At 31.6% G+C, this 26,899-nt stretch overlaps 1 protein-coding gene across 1 annotated transcript; it reads left to right on the top strand.

The window, feature by feature from the left end:
• Positions 1–393: 393 nt before the first annotated feature.
• On the top strand, positions 394–22,417 carry LOC129216344 (uncharacterized). The gene is made up of 6 exons (XM_054850557.1): positions 394–447; positions 8,411–8,495; positions 15,190–15,466; positions 16,053–16,122; positions 19,564–19,662; positions 22,372–22,417. The coding sequence occupies exons 2-6, from the start codon at positions 8,433–8,435 to the stop codon at positions 22,415–22,417; spliced, it is 555 nt and encodes a 184-aa protein (XP_054706532.1). The 5' UTR covers positions 394–447; positions 8,411–8,432.
• The last annotated feature ends 4,482 nt before the right edge of the window (positions 22,418–26,899 follow it).

The raw sequence follows: 26,899 nt of genomic DNA, 5'->3' as shown, positions 1-26,899 counted from the left end.
TTTACCCATAAATATTTTAATTCAGGAAAACTTCAAGAAATACATAGAATTTGATTGTTAATTTTTCGGAAGGCTTTCCATATTTTCGAGATGCAGGTTTTTTTTAATGATGCAAATTAAATATATTTTTTCTATGAAGTTTAAAATTTGTTATTTTGATTTTGTTCCTCAGGTTTCCAACTTTAATGGGACATTTTTTTATCTCAAAAACGTCTGTTCACCAGTGCTGTTTCAACTGATACTTGTGTGTGTTTAAAATCTGTCTGGGGATTTAATTTTGCTAAATTGCCAAACCATATTCTGTATATAGTTGCTGCAAATAATGTGCAAATTATTACTCAATAAAATTTTTTTCAGCCGTTTTAAAAGATAACGTTTTTTGTTTCAGCAACATCCTCTTCATAATTTAAAAAAAAGTCTTAGCTTGCAAAGCCTTGCATCTTTCAGGTAAAAAATATTTTATTTTTATATACAGTAGAAACGAACCTGATTACTTGTAAATTAAAACAATTCTGTCCTGTTTAAGGTACTTTAAAAACATGGTTGGTGCAGCTAGTAGAATTTTACATTCATTTTTCACTGTCCTATATTTCCTACATATGTTTTTAAATTAAAAAATACCTTCTTTATTGTTCTAGGTTTCGATATTTGATCTATAAGTTTCCTATATTTTTGCTGTAACTGCCAGAACTCGTGCTCTTCATAATCCACTCATTCTATTAAAAATCATCGATGCTTACTGGAGCAAACCATAATGATTTGTACCATGTTGAATCGGGGATTAGTAGGCGAATGTGGGACAAAGTGAAATAGTTAATGTGACTTAGCTCTTTCAAAATGAACAAACAGGAAATTTGTTTTGAAAATTACAATGCATAAAGATAGAACAATCTATTATGTTATAATATTTGCATTGAAAGATTATTTTTTAGTTATTGCATTAAATTTGCCCTTTCCAAAAAAAAAAGTGGAAATATTTCACTTTTTTTAACCGACTTCAAAAAGGAGGCGGTTATCAGTTCATACCGTATGTATGTTTTTTTTTGTTTGTCCACTCATAGCGTCTCACCTAGTGAACCGATTTTGATGATTCTTTTTTTAATGGATAGGGGATGGCTCAACTTAGGTCCCATTACTTTGTTTGACCATATTTGTTCTTTAGAAAAAAAGTTATGGGCAAAAAACAGTAAATTTTATGCAATTTCCAATGATATTGTAGCGAAGTTCGCACTTTTCATCCGTGGATAACGGTGGCTCAGTGGTAGAATTCTCGCCTCCCACACGAGCGACCCAGGTTCAAATCCCGACTAGGACAAAGTGAGTTTTACTAAAATTTCGTTTCTACTGTTTCCCGTATTTTCTCGAATGTTCTATTAATTTCTGTATCTTTCCAAGTCTGGAAAGTTCCAGCACTTTCTCAAGTTGTATATAAGGAGATGTAACGTTCATTCGTGGTTCTGAATAAAGATCTCGAGTTGAGACTAACGAGTATTCGCTTCATTTGGCTTTCACATTGTCTTCGCTATCTTCATCTACGCGACAGTATGAAACTCCTTGTTATAAAAGTTTGGTGCCATATAACAGTAACATTAATAGTAATTGTAATGATAATTTTGAATAAAGGCTTTTTTAAAGCAATACAGTGATATAGAGCCGAACTTCTTACTAGGTAACTTCTTACTTTTACTGAAATATCTACATTTGCACTAAAAAGAATGAAATAAAAAAATTTTGAAAAAAAAAATAGAACCGACTTCAAAATTGCTCTAAAAAGTGAAAAATAATTTTATTCTTTAAACACCATCGATAATACTTTTAAACATAATTTTTGAAGTTGGTGCAAAAACAAAAAGTAAAATCCATTGTAAGCATGCTTCGTTCATATTTTTATCAAAAAATCATCCAAAGTTAGGAACGAAACATTTATATCGTTACTCAAATATATGCTGTCATCAATGCGTAATGCATGTGTTAGTGAAGAAACTGGACCTGGTTAAATTTATACTTGTAGTTGAGTTATGGCTGTGAATGATTTTATCGATCGTTTTTGCGCCAACTTCAAAAATTATGTTTAAAAGTATTATCGATGGTGCTTAAAGAATAAAATTATTTTTCACTTTTTAGAGCAATTTTGAAGTCGGTTCTATTTTTTTTTTTTCAAAAATTTTTTTTTTATAGGACAAATTAAAAAATGAAATATTTTCTATTCCATTGTAAAAAATATTTTTCAGCAAATGAATGAGTAAATAAAAGGATGAATGAATAAATGAAAAGATAATAAAACAATAAACTAATAAAAAAAGTAATTAATTAATGTATGAGGAAAAATAAATGAATGAATAAAATAGTGAATGAATGAGAAAATGAGTGGAAGAATGAATAAGTAAGTGAATTGCGAAAGGAAGGAATGTAAATAAATTAATGAATAAATGATTATGTAAGTGAGTGAGTAAATGATTGAATGTGTAAATGAAATGAACTATAGTCAGACCTCGATTTAACAAACCTCTAAATAAGGAATTTCGCGATTTAGCAAATTTTTCTTTTTTTCCGACTAAAATGAAAGCAAAACCCCCTATTTACTGAATAATAAACTCCGAAATGACAAATTATTTTAACAGCCAAAAAAAAAAGTTTTTTTTTTTTTTTAATTTGTTAATTTTAGTGAGGAAATATTGGATTATTTTCCAAATGTTACACCCATATTGTCCGAAGCAGAAAAAGACTTTTCTTGGAATCAGCAATTTTTGACGAACGAGGGGGGCAACCAATGAATAGTGATTCTGATACTGAAAGCAATAGTGAAACTCCCATTAAAACTGTTACTTTTTTAAATGCTTTTCATGGCCTGCAAACTAAAAACATATTTCATGCAGCAGGCTGCAAAAGACACAGTATTTTCTTCTCTCCATAAAGTTGAGAAAAAAGAGAATTATTTTGAGTCAAGTATGAAGGAAGTTGTCCAAACATCTTTTTCTCAGTAGTGATAAACATAAGTTTATCCTAAATATATTATCAGTAATTTATTATATGTATCTCATAATTTACAAACAACTATAATCATGTAAAGGTAAACTTACTGGGAATATACGCGGTGAAATGATAACCTAGCCAGGGGTCTGTCCAGGATTTTTCACAGGGTCCGTTTTTTGTGAAAAATAAAATAATTTTGTGAAAAGTGAATTAATTTTGTGAAAAATCAAATAATTTTGCAAAAAAAAAAAAAAATTTGTTTAATCAAAATTTTAGAATTTAGAGTGGGAACAAACTGCATCATTTAAACTTAAAGTAGAGTATTTTCCTCTTCTATGTTGAAAATATCATTCTGGGATGTTTTTCTAGTATTTAGCGGTGGGGGGGGGGGAGGGGGTCATCGCTCCCTCAAGTAGCAATATCTATCTACCATCATACTAAAAATATTTCTGTACAGCATTTAAAATAATTGTAGTAAAATAAATAAGTAAATAAATAAATAAAATTCAGACGAGGGTTCAGCATTTAACTTTTTGACCCAAGACACTCTTAAACACAGAATTTCGTTTAAAACTTATAAATTCCGTGATTTTAACAAAAATAAAAAGAGATTTTATTTGTTTACTTTTTAACAAAGCGTATTAAACATCAAAATTTCAAAAAATCGGGTTCCCGTAGAGGATGCAAAGAGATCGTAATTCTCAAAGTGAAGGCATCAAAGGTATAAAAACGGCTTGTAAAAGAAAAAATTTAGATAAAATTATTTTTAAATTGCATTTTAGAGTTCTATGATAAACATATCATTAATATCTGTGAACACAGTTGAAGCAAAAATAAAATTAAACCATCGATTCAGAATTTTAATTTTTGACTCATAAAGAAAATGGAATTTTGCTTTAAAAATTTGAAATGCGTGTTCTAACAAAAACAGACTTTTCATTTATTTGCATATTAATTAAGCGAAATTAGCTTGAAAAAAGAACAAAATATGATTCTTATATCGGATGTTTAAAAGATTTTTCAAAATGTAGACATCTAAAGAAAACTAGTATGTTGTGGCCATCACGAAACTTTCTTCTATATTTTTCTTTTTCTTTCTTTTTTTTTTTTTTTCTGATCCCTCCCCATGCTTGACGAGGAAGCAATATTCCCAACAAAAACAAAATTACACATGCAAAAACTTGACCCAATGTCTGAATTATTGCAAAAGCAAAGCAAAGAGCGAAAATTGAAAGTTATTTTAAAAGCCTTGCTTGAATTAATTACAAATATTTTATTTGTTAACAAACATAAGATGGCAACAGTTAAAAATTTTAAATCATTGAGATAATATTTCCTATCATTTCCATACAATTAAAATCACGAGAAATACGCAGACGACAATCTATTACGATTTATCTTTCTTATTGTTGCATTAATAAAAATATTTTTTATTCGCAAAAAAAAAAAAAAAAATCAACACCTCTTGGAGCGATCGGCGTCAAAATAGAACCAAAGCCTGTTTACATATGGATTCACATATATTCCAAATTTCAACCAGAACGTAGCATTACTTCTTGAGATAGGGCACTCAAAATGGAAAAAAAGAACGGGTGATTGCGCTACCCCCCTTTTAGCTGTTGACACAAAAATAAAATCAGTTCTTATACCCACTAAGGGCTACTTGCCGATAAATTTTTCTTTCATTCCGTTCATTATTTCTTGAGATACAGCAGTCACAATTGACGACAAAAAACGTTCTACAGCTCAACCCCCGTTTGAGTTATTGACACCAAAATTGAATCAGCACCTGTTCCTGTTAATACCAACATATGGACCAAATTTTGTTTGATTCCGCCAGTAACTTCCTGAGGAATAGCAAGCACGCGTAACTCGAAAAACGTCCCATTGCTCCACCCCCCTTGGAGGAATTCGCGCCAAAAACTAATGGGCACAAGTTCACATAGGGGCACATATGTGTACTAAATTTCGTTCGATTTCATGCGGTAGTTTTTGTTGTAGAGCGGCCACAAAAAACTGGTCACACACAGACGTGACACACATACATACACACACACACACACAGACAGACAGACATTTTCCAAAAATGGTCGAAATGGACTCAGCACACCTCAAAACGTTCGAATCCGTCAAAATTCGAAATTCGAAAATTTGCACGAATCCAATACTTTCTTCTATATATTAGATATAGAAGAAAGTAAAAAACGGCAAGTAAAACAGTTTATTTAAAGTTAATCATCCTTGTTAGCATCGAAAAATCAAACCCATATAATTTTCTCCCAAATCAACAGTTAAATATCGCACAGCACCATAAAAACGCAAATATTGGCAAGCTGGTAAAATGATGAGAATATTTTCTAATCAAGTCATTATAAAGGTTTAAGGTCAGACACTAAATGGCTGGCGATAATTTTAAATTGGTAAACCTATCTGAAGCGATCATATTTTTTCCCCACCCTTACTATCCCTTTGCAGTTCTAAGTTCATTTCGCTGATATATATTATTATTGTTTATTAAACCATCAGCCGGGAGAAAAGTGCTTACCAACGTCCTTTCAGAAAAGTTTACAACAACACCGCTGCTAATTAGCTTTGATAAAACAAACAAAATTATTTAAAACCAAACTTTTTTTCAGCTGTTAATTTCTTTCCAAGAAACAAACAAGCAGTATATTTAAAGTCAGACCAAACAACGTAAGTAGAAGCACAAATTTGTAAATTACAGCAGACACGTGTTTCGGCGTTACAGGGAACGCCTTTTTGTCGGATGTCTTTTCATCCATAAGCTCATTATTTTTTGCATTGAAAAAGGCGTTCCCTGTAACGCCGAAACACGTGTCTGCTGTAATTTACAAATTTGTGCTTCTACTTACGTTGTTTGGTCTGACTTTACTATTCAGCACAAAGGTATTTATTTATCTTAAGCAGTATATTTATTTGACAGTAGCAATTTATCGTTTGCAGGAGCATCACAAGAGTCGATTTTTTTTTCTTTGTAAAATTAGCAGATTTTGTATAGCTGATCCCTCTAATTTGACTTCAAAAAAGGTTTCAAAAATTATCTGTTTAATATGCGTTATTTTGCTTTCAGATTTGCTCTTTCAATAAACAATTTGTGAAAGATCCCTTCTTGTTTATCAGAATTTTGTCAAGGGTCCGTTTTGGTTGATCGGGATTTTGTGAAAGGTCCGTTTTGTTTGATCGGGATTTTGTGAAAGGTCCGTTTTGTTTGATCGGGATTTTGTGAAAGGTCCGTTTTGGTTGATTGGATTTTTGTGAACGGTCCGTTAACGGACCCAAATATTCTCTGGCCAGACCCCTGCTAGCGAATTCACTTTACTGGGCAATCTCATGATGAAACAACTTTCGTTAGAATGAAAACAAATCTGGAATTTCTCCTTTCGCCTTCCGGATCGGATGGTAAGATGACGTCATGATTGTTCCATCATGTTCCATGATGTTCTCAATTGATTTGTACACATCTCTTTCCGCACGTGGCTGACATGTGACGACACAGTTATGCCAATCAGGTACGCAGTATTTATAGAGACTTTAGCTGTTGAATCGCTCTCTCTTTCTCGTGTTTGGTTTTAGTTTGCCTGCTGTTAGATTGCAGTAGGGGTTTTTTGACTCTCTGGCATTATCAATCCATCGAGTTCCCTGTTTATATTTTTTAGGATGTATTAATTGAAACTTAGTTTTTGATCGTCAATAGATATGATATGATTGAATCATCAAATATTATCCGAACTTAGTATTCGTTGAATATATTGAATTGATGTTAGTATCTATGAATGCATATCATGGAATCTTTTCGATACGATCTTTTGGCAATAGTAAATTGGAATTAGTAACTAGAAATAAGATTGAATTTAAAAATAGTTTTAAATGAAGTTTAACTTTGAATATGGCTTTGAGTTAGTAACTTTTCTTTGTTTTTAATTTATACAATTGTTATTCGTTAATAAGCTTGTTATTGTTATAATAGGACTTTTTCATCACTTAGTTTAAGATGATTCACGAAACAGAAAAATGAATTTCAAATTGATAATTTACTACTCTATTTACCCATCACAATTTGCTAAATTATTAGCTTTGAAATATTAGTATTCTTAGCAGAATTTGGACTATTGTTACTTATGCAATATGCTGAAGTATTATTAGTCCATCAAGTAGTTTAAATTTTCAAATTAACTAGCATGTAATAAGTCATAGAATGCTGAATAAAAAGTGTACACTTTCGAATTATGGATATTTTTGCGCAGTTGCTAGTGTATTAAAAAAACAAAAAAATCACACCCCGATATTACTAATAACCCCAATTTAATGTATAAAAGTTTCGGTCCCTGTGAATTTGTTAAAATGGGGTTCAACTGTATTTCACTTTGCCCTGTATGCACTTGACAAATTGAACAAAATATTTAAAATACAAATAAGCTTAATATTAATTAAATAAATTCTGCATCAAATACCAGTAGATCTCAATCAATGTTAATTAATTAAAATGTTAATAACCCTGGTAGCAGAAACAGTGCGGCACTGAGACGTTCATCGCGTATATTTGGGAAAGTTTGCAGACTAGAAAAAAAAAACCCCAGCAAAATCTAAAATTTTTAAAGGAGAAAAAAGTCTTAAATTTCAACTTATGAAGATTTGTTCTGTATTTTCTGGGATATGATCCACAGGTATCATGAACTTGGTACAAGCATTAGCATCTTATTTTTTAGCATTTTATGGTGCCGATTTAAGTTTTACTATATTAGCTAATGACCGCTTATGTTGAAGACTTTTTTTTTATCTGCGTCGCAGACTGCTGAAACAAATTCTGCTACCAGGTAAATGACAAGCACTTCATCATTTGGTAATAACAAAAATGGTTTTTAACTTACAACAAAATATTACAATTTGAGTATCAATTTTTGAAAATTGCTTGTATTATCATATGCTTTGATCTTCAAAGGTAATTCTTTCCTGACTGGAATAGACTACAGGTGTTACTACATAGTTAAAATATTACCAGATAGGTGGCGCTAAAAGCAGAGTAAATATTTCACCTTTTCACTTTGCCCCGCATTCCCTTACTTTTGTTATTAAGGTGTTTTCTTTTTTTCTTCTGCCATGGTAGCTTATTAAAGCTTTTGTATAGGTGCTCTTAAATTTATGTGACAAAGTTTTTTATACTTTTTGATTGTTATTTTTTTAAATCAAGTTTTATTTTATTATTAAATAAAGATTTCGTGTAGTTTTGTTGAAAATAGATCATAGATCTTATAATTAAATACCCATCCTGAAATATTACTTTTAGTTCATGGATAGACTCTTATTTTGTTGAAAATTCTAAGTATACAAACACTTTTGGGAGCCACTGTATAAATTTCATTTGTAAGAATCAAACTTGAAACTTTTTTTAAAAAATCATTGTTAAATTGCATTACAGTTCAAGTGAAAATGTAGCTGAAATGTTTTCTGGATCAAAAATAACTGACCAGTCTACACCAGTTAAAGGTTTTGATTGCACTCAGGTAATTAATTTTATTTTATCACTTATACATTTTAAGTTGTTTTTGTAGCATTTCATTGCACAGTTTCTTTGTCTGTCATTTTTAATTTTTTGCATATTAATAGTACTTTTTTACTCCATCTTAAAAGCACATGCGTCAGTTTAACTAATAGAAAATTTAAGAGAGTCATAAACTACTTGGAAAACCTCTGGCTTGTTTAATTTGCATTTCTGTGCTAAATGTCTAAAATTTTTTATTGTTTTTGGGGTATAACTCGCTGAAGACATGCCTCTTTTATATCTTTATTGACTTAACCTTTTAGTAGTGATTTAGCTTTTCTTCTCTCCCCCCCCCCCCAACCCACCCATTCCTTTTCCTGTTCTATCATTTAAATTGTTTTCTGTTATACCTTATCTTTCTTTTTGTTGTTGTCTTTTTCTTTATCTCTATGCCAAGGGCTTGACAACATGCCAGATCATACCTGGATCTATAAATTTTTTCATTCCCCCCCCCCTCTCAAAAAATCTGTAGGGCCCCTAACCACCATTTGGATTGCCCCCCCCCCCCCCCCAAAAAAAAGAACAAAATATTTGAACTGGTGATTGTTTTTTAACTGATTTCATATTTCTACTCTTAAGTTTTTAATTTGTTTGTTTTAAAGTTTTATTTATTTGTGATTATTATTTTAAGTTTTTTTTTTTTTTTTTAGCTTTTTGTTTGAGTGCTTCTTTGCATTTATGTGGATTTTTTACTTCTTATTTTTAGAAATTTATTTTATTTCTAAGTTATATACAGAATAGAAAGGAAGTAACAAGTCTTGCATAATTTAACACTGCTCAAATTTTAACTAATCAATCCAAGCTAATAAAAGTTGGATTTCAATCTTTGTTAAAACTTTCTAAAAAGTTCATTCCTTTAGATCTTGTTTTTTAATAGAGTTTCTACATTCTATGGGATTTGGTTCATGATTCAGCTTTCAGAAGTATTTTTTACATGTTTCTGCAATTTATGGGTTTTTTTATTAATATATTCTTAATTGTTACCTGTTTTTTAACTGCTTGAATTTTCCTACAAATTCATATTTGTTATTTTAATAATTTTTTTTCATACATTTTTATGTTAGTCTTTTTAGGTTTTTGTTTTGATGAGCCAAAATTCTTTAGGTTTTTGTTCATCCAAACTGGTCAAAACATTTTTTTCACAGTTTTTTAAGCATTTTCGAGAAAGCTTTGTGAGTGCTTTGAATCCGTTTTTTTTTTTTTTAATTATTTATTTTGTTTCATTTAATTCTTCTATTTACCTTTTTCAATTTCTAGTTATTGTATTAAATATATATATATATATATATATATATATATATATATATATATATATATATATATATATATATAATTGTATTTTTTATTTTGTTCTGTCCTTAAGAAATTGAACTGTAATCTGAACGATTTGTTCACTTTATCTGAAACCATCAAAAGTAAACAGGTGGACTTTTCATCCTTGTGACTTGTCTCCTGAATTACATGCAATATTTTGCTTCCCTTGCTATTGAATAATCAAACTTCTCTGCTTAATCGTCATTGGCTGGTCATATACAAAACTAGATTTTGCATAAATGACATTTAGTTTAGCAATATTTAGAATAGCACAATTTCAATAATCAAAGTTTCAACTCATAGCAACAAAATGAAACCAAAAAAAAAAAAAATAGTTTAAAAAACTAAAAAAGCACGCTTTCATAGCAAAATGAACTAAAAAGTGAAAAATAACCTTTGGATGATAGTAGTTGATCAATCACTTAATTTTTATGCAATACAAAAAAGCGTGGGGTGCTGTCTATTTACATTTTTGCTTGGACAAAAAATGGAAGAAATTCAAGACAATTGATAAGAAGCCCCCCACGCTTTTTTGTATTACATTAAAATTAAGTGATTGGTCAACTACTGTCATCCAAAGGTTATTTTTCACTTTTTAGTTCATTTTGCTACGAAAGCGTGCTTTTTTAGTTTTTTAAACTATTATTTTTTTTTCTGTTTTTTAGTCTTATGTTGGAGAATTATCAGGCGACGAAATTATTGATAAAACGAGTGCGAGGTAATATCTTAAAGTTAAGACAAGGGCACCCCGATGGGAAGCTACTGTGAGTCATCGATGTATGTTTGCGGAAATCATATTTATATTACTTTGAAAATTTGAGATGCATTTGAATAAAAGTTTTGTTCAACAATGGTCTGATCAGCAATGAATTTCCAATTGAAGGCTCACCTAAATGTTGGCATGAAATTAGTTAAAAACAATTATATTTCATGTTCTAATTACTTTGGAACATTGGAACAAATTTTGTCTGATGCAGAAAAATTAAAGGTTTTTGTAGATATTTTTAAATAATTTTTGCGAGCATTTTTAAATGTATTTTTTTAAATTTTTCCTTTTTCACATTGTTGGATTTATGCCAAAATATTGATTAAAATTGAAGGAAACTAACAATTAAAAGAGTTAATTAATTAATTTGATTATATAATATTGCATTGTCATCGGGTCTGAGGTCGCGTGCCAAATTTCAAAAGAATCCGATCGCAGGAAGTGGGCGAAATTTGAGCTGCAAGATTCCGTTACAAGATACATACATACATACATACATACATACATACATACAGGTGAAGCTAATAAAAGCGTGTTAATAAACTCAATGCGGTAGCATCAAAGGCTGTCTCTTCCTTTTTTAGTAACCATAAAATGAAGGGAAAGAAAGGGAGGGAGGGGGTATTTGCCATGTACATCAATTGCACTATTTTCTATTAATGCCTAGCTACTGCATAGCCTGATCATTTGATGAGCCTGAGACCATTTGACAACGAACATTTAGCATCAGAAAAATAAGTTTAAAATGCTTTTGAAACGTGCTTGCTAGGGCCTGATAAGATTTTCAAAACCGTCAGTAAATTAATTTTGAATTTTTAGAGCTTCAATTTCGAAAATATTAGCGGAATCGGAAACCTTTTCAAAAATGTCGTTAATGAGGGCTTTTAATTACGTTTTTAGAATTTCAATTCTGAAAAAATTCTGGGGGAGAACCCCCGATCCCAAGCCTTTCCTCTAACATCAATGAAGATCAACTAACATTATGTTTTTGAAGCTTCAATATCAAAAATTTGAGGGATAGCTCCTGACCCCATTCTTTTTAACGATACCAAAGATGGCTACTGGCCAACCATCGCATTTCAAGGCTCCAATTTCAAACAATTCTGATGGAAAGTCCCTGTGTTTTCAGGACTTCAATTTCGAAAAATTTCCGGAGAGGAGCCCCCATCTTCTTTTTTCCCCATCTTTCAACATCATTCAAAGATCGTCTAAAACAGCGTTTTTGGATCTCCTACATTAAAAAGTTTTTGGGGAAAAGTTCTGAACCTCATGTCTTCTGCTACGTCATTAAAGGTGGCCTAGAATTGCGTTTTTAGGATTTCAATTCTAATTTTTTTTCCGGGGGGAAAGCCCCAGAACGACGTGGTTTTTAGTATCATTAAAGATATCTAAAATTGTGTTTTTGAAGCTCTTAGATCAAAAAATGAATGTGAGAGAGTTCCTGAATCTCATCCTTTCCCTTCAAGAAACCAAAGATAGCAAGCAATTGGTTTTTTTGAAAATATATACACTTAAATTTCGAAAATTTTCTTGAGGGGGAACTCCAAGCCTCCTTTTCTTATTAACCACCAAATAGTCTGAATCCTCTTCAAATGGGAAATCAGATCTGGAATTTTGGGCAGTCCCTTTATCTTGTTGTCCAATTAGCTATAGAAAGATTAGTAAATTAATATCTTGATGCTGCAACATTTCTTTTGTAAGGGAAAAAGTACAATTGAGGACCTAAATGGCTGATGAAAAAATATTTCATATGTCCTCAAATGAATCAAAAGTTGAAAAGTTTAATTTGGATAATTTATCCAGAATATTAGTGGAAATTCTTTTTTTTTTTTCTTTCAATTTTTACTTCTTTTTGCAAAAAAGGAAGTATTGTATTTGCAAAAAAATTTTCACTCAAAAATCAGCCTTAATTTCCATTTTTCTCACCCCAGAATGAATGTTGAATTTTTTTTCTACCCAACCACACGTGGATATATGCCTAGGAACCTACAGACACCCGAAATATCCGTGTTGACGACCCCCGAGTTAATTACAGCGAATTTTCTCGTGACGTTCGTGTGTACGTATGTATGTGTGTATGTATCTCGCAAAGCTCTAAAACGGTATGTCCTAGAAAGTTGAAATTTGGTACGTAGACTCCTAGTGTGGGGTCTAGTTGTGCACCTTCCCTTTTGGTTGCATTCGGATGTTCCTAAGGGGGTCTTTTGCCCCTTTTTACTTCCTTTTACAAAAAAGGAAGTATTGTATTTGCAAAAAAAATTTCACTCAAAAATCGGCCTTAATTTCCATTTTGCTCACCCCCGAATGAATGTTGAGTTTATTTTTCAACCTGAGCACACGTGGATATATGCCTAGGAATGTACAGACACACGAAATATCCATTTTGACGATCCCCAAGTTAATTACAACAAGTTTTCTCATGGCATCTGTATGTATGTATGTATATGCATATGTGTTTATGTATGTCGCATAACTCAAGAACGGAAAGTCCTAGAAAGTTGAAATTTGGTAGACTCCTAGTGGGATCTAGTTGTGCACCTTCCTTTTTGGTTGCATTTGGATGCTCCAAAGGGGTCTTTTGCCCCTTTTGGGAAGGGGGAACCGTTGTTAATTTTAATGCACACTCAAGTGGTGTTATAATTTGGCGGATCCTTGGCGATATATCGCCAGTTTTTTTGATCGCCAACTTGGCGATAAATTTGGCGATTTTTAATTTTTTTTTTTTAAATCTGATTTTAATTTGGCCACTGTTGGTGATATTTAAAAAGTAAACTATTCAATCACATTAAAACTGCCAATAATGAGAAAATGACATTAAATTGGAGTAAAAGGAAGTCATGGGATGCACACATCAGCTCGTTTTATTCTTGGTACTCGAAACACTCAACTTTTATTCAAACTCTTTGAACAATTTTCATTATTCGGAAAAAAAAAAAAATCATGCTTCATTTCTTAAACTTTTTTAAAATTTTGTGTTCATTAGTCCCCCTCCCCCAATAATGTATTACTCAATTGCCCCTCCCAACAGGACCGTCTAGATCCGCCACTGCTTAGATATGCACAAATAAGCAATTTTTTCCACAATTGAAATACCTTCTTTTCATTCCAATTTTTAGCCACAGTTTCATTCTCCCCATTCAAAAGTTCTTTTTTTTTTTTTTTACATAGCATGATCTTTTGTTATGTAAAAAAAAATCTATATGTTTCTAAATTGATCAGAATGTCTTCAATAAACGTTTAAAACTAAGAAAACTTACTCTTAGCAATAACTTTCATTAGCAGCCATGTTGTATATTATATACTCATTGAATTGTTTTTGAAGGAGAAGTTATTGTTTTACCTCTGTGCATAGCCGGATTTGGAAGTGTGGAGGCCCCGGGGCAACGAAGGAGTGGAGGCCCCTAATCAGGGTTCGAAAAGATCATCATATTTTCGAAAATATCCGATACTTTGATATATATCCGAATATTTTGATATATAAGTATATATACGATATTCTCGACCTGTGAAAGTTAGGATATCTTGTAAAAATTTTATTGTGGGGGCTCCGGGGCAGTAGCCCCTCCTGCCCTCCCTTAAATCCGGCCCTGCCTCTGTGTTGTCCTTTGCATTGCTCACTTTCAAAAATCCCCCCCCCCCATCCCCTCATTCTTCTGATACATTTTGTGCATTTTTAATTGCTTTCTCTTGATTTTATTTATTTTTTGGCTATTTAAACTCCCTCTTTCTTTTTGATCTATAGAGTCACAAAATTTGATAGAAAATTTGCTTAGAGGTTAAGACTATGAGAAAGTGCTCACTACCACCTTTTTAAAAATTCGATTCGGTTCTTCATTTATCTTTTAAGCAAAAGTTTACTGGGAAATTTCCAAATTTGGAGATGAATACATCTTTGCAAGTTTTAAAGCTATCCATTAAATGAAATATAATTTTTAAAGTAAGCGTCTACTTTTCTGTCTAAAAGTAATCAGAAAATTTATTTGTGTCTTCCCTCCTAGAAGAGGTCGGATTGAAACACAAAAAGATAGCGAAAGGGGAGAGACACTAACCACTGTTGAGTGTTGAATTTTTGAATTTTCGACCCCAAGCGATGCTAATATTAATTATTCTGCATCATTTCATTAATTGATTGTCTGAAATACCATAAGATAATAAATTAAAATTAATGAATAAAATTAATGTACTGAATTTCAGCAAATACTGGAATTGACATTGCAACAATTGACGGCAGATTGCTACTATTGACAATAGGACTTGCTGTAGTTGGTACTATTTCTAAGGCTGAACTTTTAAGTTCAGGCTTGGCTTATCAAAGTTAGGAAAATTGTAACCATTTAGGGGATATGCGGGCCTTTAGAATGTAGGGTCGACACAAATAAAATCTTTGTTCTCGCTAATTAAAAAAAGTTTCGGAAAGTATTCAGCTTTTCTTTTTTAAATGAGGATAACCAAAACCCTCCTTCACTAAAAGTAAATTTCTGGCTATGCTAATGTCTATAACTACCTTATTTGTGTCCTAAAATCTGTACTTGGATTTTAAAGCAATTTTGTAATGTTATTTCATGTATGTTTTCAGGAGAGAGGCATATTAGAAGAGCCAGATTTAACTTTAATATCAACAATTAGCTCTGAAAGTTATCTCCAGCAGAAACGACACACAGATTTAGATAACCTTAGTAACAAGGAAAACTTGGAACTTACACTTAGTGTCAAGAATACTCCATCCATATGTACAGATAAAACTACTACTGCTACAAGTGATAGTCCATTCCAAACTGGCTGTGTTGATTCACCATCAATGATGTCTTTTATGCAACATGAAATAAGTTGTTTGGCCCAAGAAAGTGCTGAAGGTATGATTCCATATGATTTGTTTGTATAAATAACTAAATATACATCCCTGTGTTCTGAAGTTTCAAAGTAAACGAAGGTTGAAACCTTGCTATTGGGGAATATGTAAGGAGATAGTAGAATTTGATTCCTCTTGCAGCCAATATGGGCAATATAGGCAGTTCTCCAGTTTCCTCAATAAACAAAGAAATTTCATAAATTGCCACGGCCAGTAAAGAAGCACAAGCAATATCTAAAGCGGCCATGGTCTACTGAATTTATGGCAATATTACCAAAACCTTTCAAAACTGATGAAGAACAGATTAAATAATGAAATAAAATAATAATTTATAAATTTAACTTTAAGACATTCTTTACGCAGAACTAGTAGTTATTACTTGAGGTTCGGCATGTAATAGTATTATCAAACAGATTAAGTTCTACAGTGCTTACTTCAACTGAGGCTATTGTAAATTTTTCTTTTTTAAATAAGTACTGCACTTAAATTTACTTCATTTCTGAGCTAATTTCAATGTTGTTTGAGAGAATTCTTTTTTCTTTCAATCAATAAATTGCCAGATATTTCATTTGAAATGTTTTTCTCTGCAGAAATCAAAATCAAAGAGAAAAAGAAGAAGACGAAAGTAGAATATAAAAAATATCAAGCCCGTACTAAAAGGTAATGTTGTAGTATGATTTTAATTTTCTTGAATCATGTTTGTAAATATACTGATCAAAATGTCACATTATTTTAACATTAGCAATGCCAATACTGTTAGTTAAAATTGAAAATTATCTTTTTGCAAAACTAGAAAAATAAATAAATAAATAAATAAATAAAAGCAAATAAAAATAAAAGATGAATGTAATGCTGACAAGATTTTAATTGGTACCTTTGATAGGCAATGTAAGCAGCTTAGATATAATTTTAGGAAATTATAGGGAGTTGAGCTACTAAGTGCTCTCATACAAATTAAGCTCTACTTATAGGTTCATCGATTGATCAGACCTTTGTTTTGGGGAACGTTTTACCATACACATTTCTTGTGAGATTTATCATATATTAAAAAGCGTGTGAATGAATCTTTGTACACATCTATGTATGTATGTTACTCGAACTTCTCCCGAACAAAAGATAATTGATGATCGAACCAGGTATCAATAGAGTCGTAAATTTCCGGACGCCATATTTATGCATCTTTTGGTTTTCTACAACTTTAATTAGCGGAAGTATTAATTAAAACTTTAATTCTCAAAGAAATTTCAACATTATTGGCAGCGTGCCAGTTTTTCCTACCAAGACTTTCTTTCCCAAGACTGCCTTTCACCTCAGCAAAATTATGGCCTCTTTTTCCTGTGCTTATAATTTCTCTCTTTTTCTGCTTAAAGTGGAAGTGTGTCAAACTTTGAATGGTTCAAGTTAATGGTTAAGAGCATCAGGGTTCGCCGATATATATCATGATTCCTATATTTATTTTGAAAATATCATAGTATCTTGGTATTTTCGACATTTATTTTTTCAACTACGGTATTTTCAATATAAAAATTATATTAATCATAGTAATAGTGTTGATTTTTTATTAAAAATAACCAAAAAGTTGTGTACTATATTTTTATGATGTATAAATACATCATTAATAAAACAAAGTAATATAATATTCCTTCATTCAGTTGTATTTTATATTCATAAAATTTTTAGTAATGTAACAATTTTAATTCATATTAAAAGTGCCCAGTTAAATGTTAAATGATGGTCAGAAAAAAATATAATGTTTTATGACTGTGCACCTTCTAATGCATATTTTTCATTTCTGAATCATATGACTGTAAAAGTAGCTGACAGACGAAAAATGAGTAAAACAACTAATGCTAAATTAACTCTATTAAAATTGATAAAAGTGTCTACATATTGTAATAATATAAGAAAATTTTTTGGCAATAATATAAGAAAATAAAGAGTGATTTGTGGATGCATTTACCATTTTGAAGACTTTAGTTTGTGCCGATTGAAAATATCAAATATATATCAAAATATTGGATATTTTCGAAAATATCATGGTATTTTCGAACCCCGAAGAGCATAGACATGGTAACCGAATTTCTTATGTCTATGGTTAGGAGACACGGCAGGCTGGCAATAGAATGGTTCTAGAGGTGTGCCACTCTGAAAATTAATTTACTGGTCTTGACCTAATTCAAGTTATTGGTAAAGTAGAGGCAGAATTGGAAATAGAATGGTTTTAGAGTTGCGTCAGATCGAAAATTTATGTACTGCTTACTTATTAAGGTATTGCCACAGGCGACAAGGAGAGGACAAAGCTTCCGAAGTACACCACCAATCGCGGTGTACACCAGTTTGCTGCAGGAGGGTTGCACAAGTGGCCAAAGATGTCTAATTTAGCAGCTGTGGTGGCTAGTATCTATACTAATAATATAAAGCTGAAGAATTTGTTTGTTTCAACACGCTAATCTCAGAAACTACTGTTTCGAGTTGAAAAATTCTTTTTGTGCTGAATAGCGCATTTATTGAGGAAGCAAATGTAACATCAACATCACGCTATGGCTAATAGGAATGGAGCAGCAATAAATTGAAATTAAATCAATAATAATTATGATGCATTTTTTGTTGCATCAATAGACCAAACTTTTGTTGCCCAAATAGCTCAGTCGTAAAAATGTCGGCCAGCTACCCTAGGGTTTCGGGTTTGAACCCAGCTGCAGGCAGGAAGATTTTCAACATTTAGTACCCCGGCTCACTTAAAAAATAATTAATTTATATATCAGGGGTTTTCTCAATCATTTTTTATTGATTTTTTTTTTTTTTTCAATTTTCTTTTTTAACGAAAAACATTGACCTGGATGAAGGTGTGTACTTTTTTACTATATATATATATATATATATATCATAGCGTGATGTATTTAAATAATTTTTTAATGCATTGTTGTCTTATTAACATGGGTGAAACCGGGAGCACAGTTAACAATAAATAATGGAAAGTATAAATTGTTTCTCAATATTATTACTGACCCAGACAACGTTGGGTATGTTTGCTAGTCATCAATAAAATTTGATTTCATTTGAATATTCTTTTTTTAAAAATATTTTCTACAATAAGTTATTCAAATGAAGGGTGCTGCTAGGGGGAAAATAATGTATCTGTTAAATAATGGAAAGAAATCTGATCCCTGTTAAATATTGGATGTCTTTTTAACTACTCAAAAAATAGATTTGATGCATGTACTCATGTATTGCAACAAAAGTGATTAATCTGCATACTATTTTCGTTAAGTATTGTTTTAGTATATATTTATTGCCTTTAAAATTAAATAGAAGTATTAAAAAAGAAATCCATTTCTTATTGAGATATGACAACGTTTCTTCATAAAAATTGTTAGTGCATATTTTAGGTTCTTTTAATACATAATTTTAAGCATAATTTGAATATTTTTAGTGCATTTTATAATTTGGGCTCTAGTATGGATTAAATAACAATATGAGATAATAACAATACAAAAAGTAGTCCTTCAAAACCAGCATTCAGATATACATGCTAGACAAATAAGTTATTTTTCAATGTGTTAACTTAAAATAATATATTAACTGTAGTTTGCATTTTCCTTTAAAGCAGTCCTAAGTTATAAAAAATATTTTTCATAAATGTTTGCCAAACTTAACATGTTTAATGTTTTGTTAAATTTTGCACTCCCCCCCCCCCCACACACATCTGTTTCTTCCACAGCTTTGAAAGAAATATTTTTCTTCAGAAAGAAATCTATGATGTAATGAAAACTTCACTTCATAGCATCTATTCTAATTTATCAAAATATTATGGGAATTAATGTTCAGAGGAGATAAATGTAAAATCAGTTTCACTCTTGACAGGTTCCACTCATAATGAATAAAATGTACTTCGGGAAGTATCGGAAAAATTCAGAAATTTTACCTCTCTGGCTTGTCCTTGGTCTTAACAACCCTATTTCATTTCAAGACAAAACTATATTCTTTGTAACAGAACTATGGCAGTCAAAAAACAAAAAATCTAACTTGAAATCATCAATGTGAAATTTTCCTTTGTTGATTAAGCATTTTTTTCATTTTGAAATTTATTTATACTTTTAGGTTGTGGAACAATCTTGAAGAAGTTCAGAAAAAGCATTTGCAAGAAAGTAAAATGCAGCAGCTTGTCATGAATCGCATAAAAGCAAAGAGTTTGCTAAAGTATGAATTTAGAATACTTTTGTTGGAAGTTATAAATTTAGCTTTTATTACTTATTGTGCATATAAGTTTAGTTTCCTTTATTATTTAAAAGAGCTATGGTATTTTCAACTTCTAAAAACATTAAATTTAATGTTTTACAGTAAAACCCCTCCTAACGGACACCCCTCAAATGCGGACAATTTTTCGTTCCCCGATTCCAAGGCTAATAACATTATTAAACCCCTGTGCAGCGGACACCCCTCTTTTGAGGACAAAACAATGTGTCCTGTTAGTGTCCGCATTAGAGGGATTTTACTGTATTATTATTTTCTTGAGCACAAAAATGAAGTAACTTGTTTAGTAAGTATACCAAACTGCTGTAGTTAAAAATATATTTTGAAGAACGCTCCTTTATAGGGTATTGTAGTTGACAAAGTTTTGTTAGGCTAAAAGAGTTTGAGAATATTTGAGGCAGTGACAAGCAATGGGATGCAAGTGGACATTTTAAAGTTTTGAGCAAGGCACGTTTAAAGTTCAGATCCTAGGTAGGCTTTGATTGAAATTTTTTTCTAAATCATGCTGTATAGCCACACTTACCAGGGCTGTAAAAATCAATTTCAGCTAAGGAGTGAACTAGAATCAGTTAAAACTATGAACAGTCACCAGCACAAAGCATTTTATGTAAAAAAATCTTTTGATTAGTGTCAAACCTAAATGACATGCAAATGTTTTGTTTCCAAATCAGCTAAAAGAATCTTAATTGATATTTTCATTAATTTAAAGTTTTACAAAGATGAGACTAGGCGAAATAAGTTCTTTCATAAATTACAATTTTTTTAATACCTGGTTCAATTAACTCTTTCAAGTAGAGGCTGTAACGGAGAAGTGTGATGATTTGTGACAGATGTAGATAGAAGCTAGCATTTTATGATTCCTTTATGCAATTAATGAGCTTGAATGTTCTTGAAATTATTTTCCTTGAAAGTTAAACTAGTTTGTAATTAAAGAGAACTCATTTGTAGCTATTCTGTTAAAACAGAGATATGTTCAATAAGATAGTTTTCTGATTGTAGCTTTTTTTTTCTTCTAGAAACTAACACCAAAAAGAAAAGAAGAGAAACCCTAAAGGATTAAGAAAAGCTTGGCAATTTATTTGCAAAATATGTAAAAAATAGGGGTGAATCTTTTAAGAGCTTATTTTCAATGTCTTTTAAGAAATTGTCAACATTTTATGATAAATTGATTAGATTTTAACTGTCACATTCCATGTTGATTTTTATTGAAATTTTAATTGCAAAATTTTAAATTTTAGTTTATTGAAGTTATTTATTAATGATTGTCTTTTATAATTACAATAAAATTATAAAATGAGATGTTTTTAATTGTATTGCTTGTTCTTGTAGAAAAAAATGCAACTCCATCAAATCATGTAAATGCAAAATTTTGTTGAACAGCAAATCTTTTATAGGAATAAAAATTCTTTATAATGTTATATGGGAGTTAATGGCATTTGAAATTCATTTTTGGTCCGCTGGTACGAGACCAGTGAAAACTGCTTTGGAGCACCATGCAAGAAATCAATAGTTTGTGAGAGTAGTCAATTAAGAAATGTTCATATTATTCCTTATTTATTTTGTTTCATAATTAGTTTTTTACTTCCTTTTACAAAAAAGGAAGTATTGTATTCGCAAAAAAATTTTCACCCAAAAATCGGCCTTAATTTTTATTTTGCTCACCCCCAAATGAGTGTTGAGTTTTTTTTTCAACCCGATCACACGTGGATATGTGCATAAGAACTTACAGACACCCAAAATATCCATTTTGACGATCTCCAAGTTAATTACTAAGAGTTTTCTTGTGACATCTGTATGTACGTATGTAAGTGTGTATGTATGTCATATAACTCAAGAACGAAATGTCCTAGAAAGTTGAAATTTGGTACATAGACTAATAGTGGGGGTCTAGTTGTGCACCTTCCTTTTTGGTTGCATTCAGATGCTCCAAAGGAGGTCTTTTGCCCCTTTTTGGGGGGAAATCATTGTTAATTTCAATGTAAACTCAAGTGGTGTTATAATTTGAAGGACACTTGACGATATATCGGCAGTCTTTTGGTAACCAAGCGATTTTTTTTTTTAAATCTGGTTTTAATTTGGCCACTGGTGATATTTAGAGAGTAAACTATTGAATCATATTAAAACTGCCAATAATGAGAAAATGATATTAAATTGGAGTAAAAGAAAGTCATGTGATGCACACATCGAATCGTTTTTTTTTTCATTACAGTAATTTTGTTCAATTTTAATAGAGTAAATTTTTGTCACACGAATTTTGAGTTAAACCTAATTAGCTGCATTATAAATATTTTGTAAAATATATATGAGATCTAAGTGCAGTGGTTATAAATTTGTAGATGGCATATATAGTAACATATTTAATGTTGAACTATATTTTGTTTTAAATGAACCTATCAATCTGTTTGCGGACTGCTTACTGGTCCACAGGATCCGTTATTTTTTCTGAAGATTTGTAATTCTGGGTTGATTTTCTGTGACACACATATCATATGTTGCGCATAGGTTTATGTTCCACATTATTATTGATTAGCGAATATTTTGCCCCCAAATAAGGATAACACGTAAATTTCACAATTTTTTCACGTTCCCAGAAAATTTTGTTAAAAATGGTCTTGTGAGAAATGCCAAGTGCTGTCAAAATTTATCTCTTTTTAGGGAGGAAGTAGAGAACTTCTTATCCACATATAAATTGCTGTGTTAAGCTTGGCAATGTGTGTCAACCAACGGTATTAGGAATTGACTTCCAACCCCCTCCCTATCAAGGCTGGGCGATATACCGATATATTGTAATATATAGGTATATATTTATTACTGCGGTAACAATATTCAGATTTCAATCTGTCTGATATATCGAAAAAATGGACTTAATTAAGAACTAATTGAAATAACTTTAAAATACATATTCATTCATAATTCTTTGTGCTTAAAAAAGTGGATCATGCCTGCCAATTTCTCCAGATTTCCTAGAAGTTATACGGATTTTCATGCCTTTTTTCGCTGACCTGATCATGAGCAAAATTTTAGAGTATTTACTTGCTTTGCGGAACAAAAAAATTGTATCTCGCTTATTTTGGTGCTAGGAGCGTTTTGTGGATCTGGAAAGCAGCGGCGCGCCGTATTTAAAGCCAACAGGGTTGCCGTAAGAGAATTCACTCGTTGCATTTAGATACTCAGATAGAATCCAAAATAGACGCTCCTTGGGTTAGATGAATAATCGTGTACATCTGCGAACTTCCGACAGACGGAACTTCTGAGATGAGTGCGCGAAAATAGGGTTTTTATGTAAGATCTACAGTCAGTTTTCGTTCGAAATCGGAACCCCCCCTCCCCCCGAGAATGTTCTGTTTGAATTTAGTCAGCATATTAATTAATCCACCCCCCCCTCCCATGTTCTCAGGTCTTTTTTTTGCTTGACTTTAAAATTTTTGGCGGCTATTTGAATTTAAAAGTGCTATTTTTCATGAAAAAATTCTGCTAATTTGTTAGTGAAAAAACACATTTAAGAAAAATCAACGTAGAGGAGAGGTTTTTTTTATATGCAGAATGTGTGTACGAAATTTGAAATAGATTGGTCAATTGGTTTTAAAAATGGGAGTGAGCACAGACTTTGAAAAGGTGGTTTTGAGGAAAACGCGTTTAAAGTTTTAGAAGCGAAAAGGCATCAATATCATCATTTCATCAAAGGTGTAGATGATAGTCTCTGTAGCAGCTTTGATTTCCTCAGCCTTTTCTTTTTTCATTATTTATTTATATTATATTTAATAACCCTAAGAAAGCAGCATTGACATTCTGAACGTTTGCAGCTGCCTGAACAGCTGCATTCTTCGGCAGCTGTTGGAGCTACAGTTTGAAGGAGCGAAGACTGAATACTTGATAACTTTGAGAATTTTGCTCCAAATGACTTGAACTTTGGGAATAAACTTGGGTTTTAACTACAAGACAAAACAAAAAAAAGGAAAATCACTTTTTTGAAACTGCATCCCCCCCCCCCTTGAATACTTCTAAATTTGTGATTGGCAAAATTCTATTTTGCTGTCAAAGAGCCTGATGGCTACAAATTTCCACAATTTAGTTCCCTCAACAAGTTTAATCTGCCTATCTTTCGATACGAATTGAATAACTGCAATGTTGCATGGAATACTTCCTATTTATAACACCATTAACAAATGATTTAATCTTTTTTAAATTTTAAATTCAGTCTGAAAACAGATTCTTTGCCAGAAAGAGATTGAGGTCTCAGTAAAAAAAAAATGGTCCATTGCTGTCGAAAGAAAAGGCTATGCCGCAATAACAATTATTCTATGTTTATCCCACTCCCCTGTAATTATGTACTATACATGTTCCAGGTGTGCCCCCCCCCCCCTCTTCAAGCAAGGGTGCACACGCCCTAAAATTGCGAAGATCCCCCGAAAGCTAGAGGCCCCCTAAAAATTAGAAATACCCCGCAAAGCACCCCTCCTCTAAAAATTTCAATGGCACAGTCTGCGCCAAGACCCCTTCTCCCCTTGGTGGGCACCCCTGCATGTTCAATGAACTTTTAAATCATTCAAACCCTCAAGTTTTTTTATTTTAAACAATTTTATTGCATGACAAATCAACCAACTTAAATATGCAAGTTTTATTTTCTTGCACTTTTAAAGATAATAGAGAAAATGAAGGTTATATTTCATCTTTTGGCATCCTCCTAAAAATCAAAGGGTGCCAAAAAAGTTTTTTTTTTTTTTTAATGATATGATTCTCTTTAGTAAAAAATATCGCCAAAACATGAAAAAGTGAATTCATTCCAACAAAGGACATTCTTAAGACTTAATTTTTATAATTAAAGAAGACATGAAATTCTGAATGTAAATATGAAACAGTACAACATATAATGAAAAACAATACAAGTTTCAATTATTTCATTAATGTGACATTTAATGAATGACTAGATACACTTTACAAAGATAAAAATTACAGTCCTTGGCGAAATTGTTTGACACACAATGTATTTCTTAGACTTGAATGCTTAATCTGGTATTAAGTTTCGTTTTATAGAATAGGTAAGGTTTTATTTCAATATTAAAGGCCTAGAGCTATTAGGTGGGGCATGGCATGAGATATGTAGGTACAAACCTGCTTCAGTTTGTTTTCGAACAACCAGCAATAAATGCATATTTTTCGGTGAACTTGATGTTTTATTTGATTGCATCTGTATAATAAAGTAAATTTTACATACGAAGTACATTCTTTGTAGTTAAATATTGAAAAATCAAATTTTATTAACTGTTAAAAAATGTTGCTTAAGAAATGCATCTAAAACTTTATGCAGGGACTGTAACTTTACAACTTGTTTTACTTTCAGCTCTATTCGGGAACAAGCTTTCAGTATTTTTTTTTAACAAAAAAAAACATTTTTAAAATTAAAATTTGTACATATAAAGTATCAATGTTTAATAAGATAAATAAATACCTTTGTGCTGAATAGTAAAGTCAGAACAAACAACGTAAGTAGAAGCACAAATTTGTAAATTACCGCAGACACGTGTTTCGGCGTTACAGGGAACGCCTTTTTCAATGCAAAAAATAATGAGCTTATGGATGAAAAGACATCCGACAAAAGCCAAGAGCAGATAAGCATGCAGCTTAAAAGATAAAAACAGCGGATTAGCCAAACACCAATGACAAAGTTATAAACCGAAAAGGAACCAATAGGAATGCAAGCAAAGGCCAGGAGCTTTCCCTTAGGTACGAACCCAGAAAGAAAGAATTCAATTGGACAAGGATTAAGCCGAAGCTTAAACAAAAAGAAAAGAAATTGTCAGTAACCGTGAACCGCAAGAAAGGAAAAGCAGAATGGAAAACCACGAAATAAAATAAACAGAAACAAAAAATATTCGAAAAAAGGAAAAATAAAGATAAATAGAAGAAAATTGGGGGGGGGGGGGGGTGTCAATCACGACAAAAAGGTAAAAATAAACAAAGGAAGATAGATAAAAATGAGTGGGAAAAAAGGGGGTATTAAAGATATGGGAGCCAAATGTTAGAAAAATATGGAACTGAACTATGATCGTTAACTAAGTTAGAACTGTTCCTCAAAATATGAAAGGATTCCCAAAAGTCAAGATCTGATGAATTGGGGCATTTTTGGATAATCTGATAAGAGTTAAAATCAAAAGAGTGATTCGAATCCCAACAATGTTGAGCAATACTAGACTTGTTTAATTGTTGTTTTTTCACATAATTTTGATGCTCTTTCAAGCGAATTTTTAAAGCACGCCGAGTCTGTCCAATATAGGCAAGTTTACAACTACAATTAATTCATTAAATTCCACAACAATTAAGAGGGTGAATAGGATCTTTAAGAGAAGAGAATGAAAGTTTATTAATAGGAGAGAACACCACCTGGAATTGGAAACGTTTTAGAATCTTAGCAACCTGATAGCTTACAGATGGAAAGAATGGCAAAACAACCAAATTCTTTCTGATGAAGGTTCGGTTAAGAACATTAGTTTGGGATTTATTTGAAAGTTTTTTATAAATGGAATCAATCAAAGTTGGCGGATAGTCTCTATCAATTGCCACAGCTTTAAGATAATTAAGTTCCACTTTAAGAAGTTCCGACGAAGAACAAATATTAATTGCGCGATAAACAAAAGAATTGAAAGCAGAATATTTTTGATTTGGAGGATGAGACGATAGTCTATGAGGAGGTAAAGAGACAGCAAAAGGTTTGCGATAAACAGTAGTTTCAAAACCAATTTCAGTACGAGAAACAAGTACATCAAGAAATGAAATGCAATTATTTCGTTCTTTCTCACAAGAAAACTGAATATGAGGATCAATGGAGTTTACAATAGATAAAACCTCATCACTCTCAAACTGATTCTGGTTCATTAGAACAAAACAATCATCAACATACCGAACATAAAATTGGAACTGCAGTTTTTGGAACAGCTTAACCTCAAAATAATGCATGTAAATATCACTAAGAATGGGGCTAAGTGGGTTACCCATAGCCAGACCATCTAACATAGTATAAAAATTCCCATTAAAAACAAAAGAACATTGCTTAAGACAAGTACGGGTAAGGAAAATTAAATCCTCAATTTCCGTATTGGTGAAATGAAATTCAGAAAGTCTTCTACGAAGGCATAACAATGAACCCTCGACGGGAACGTTCGTAAATAAAGAGTTAACATCAAAA

This window comes from Uloborus diversus, chromosome 2 (genome assembly GCF_026930045.1).
Source record: "Uloborus diversus isolate 005 chromosome 2, Udiv.v.3.1, whole genome shotgun sequence".
In the NCBI taxonomy this organism is placed as follows: domain Eukaryota; kingdom Metazoa; phylum Arthropoda; class Arachnida; order Araneae; family Uloboridae; genus Uloborus; species Uloborus diversus.
This window is presented reverse-complemented; position numbering and strand designations above follow the sequence as displayed.

Coding starts and splice junctions, on each gene's coding strand:
- LOC129216344 (XM_054850557.1), top strand. CDS start 8,433: ATGTTTTCTGGATCAAAAATAACTGACCAGTCTACACCAGTTAAAGGT. Junction 8,496..15,189: donor AAGGTTTTGATTGCACTCAG/GTAATTAATTTT, acceptor GTATGTTTTCAG/GAGAGAGGCATATTAGAAGA. Junction 19,663..22,371: donor AAAGCAAAGAGTTTGCTAAA/GTATGAATTTAG, acceptor ATCTCTTTTTAG/GGAGGAAGTAGAGAACTTCT.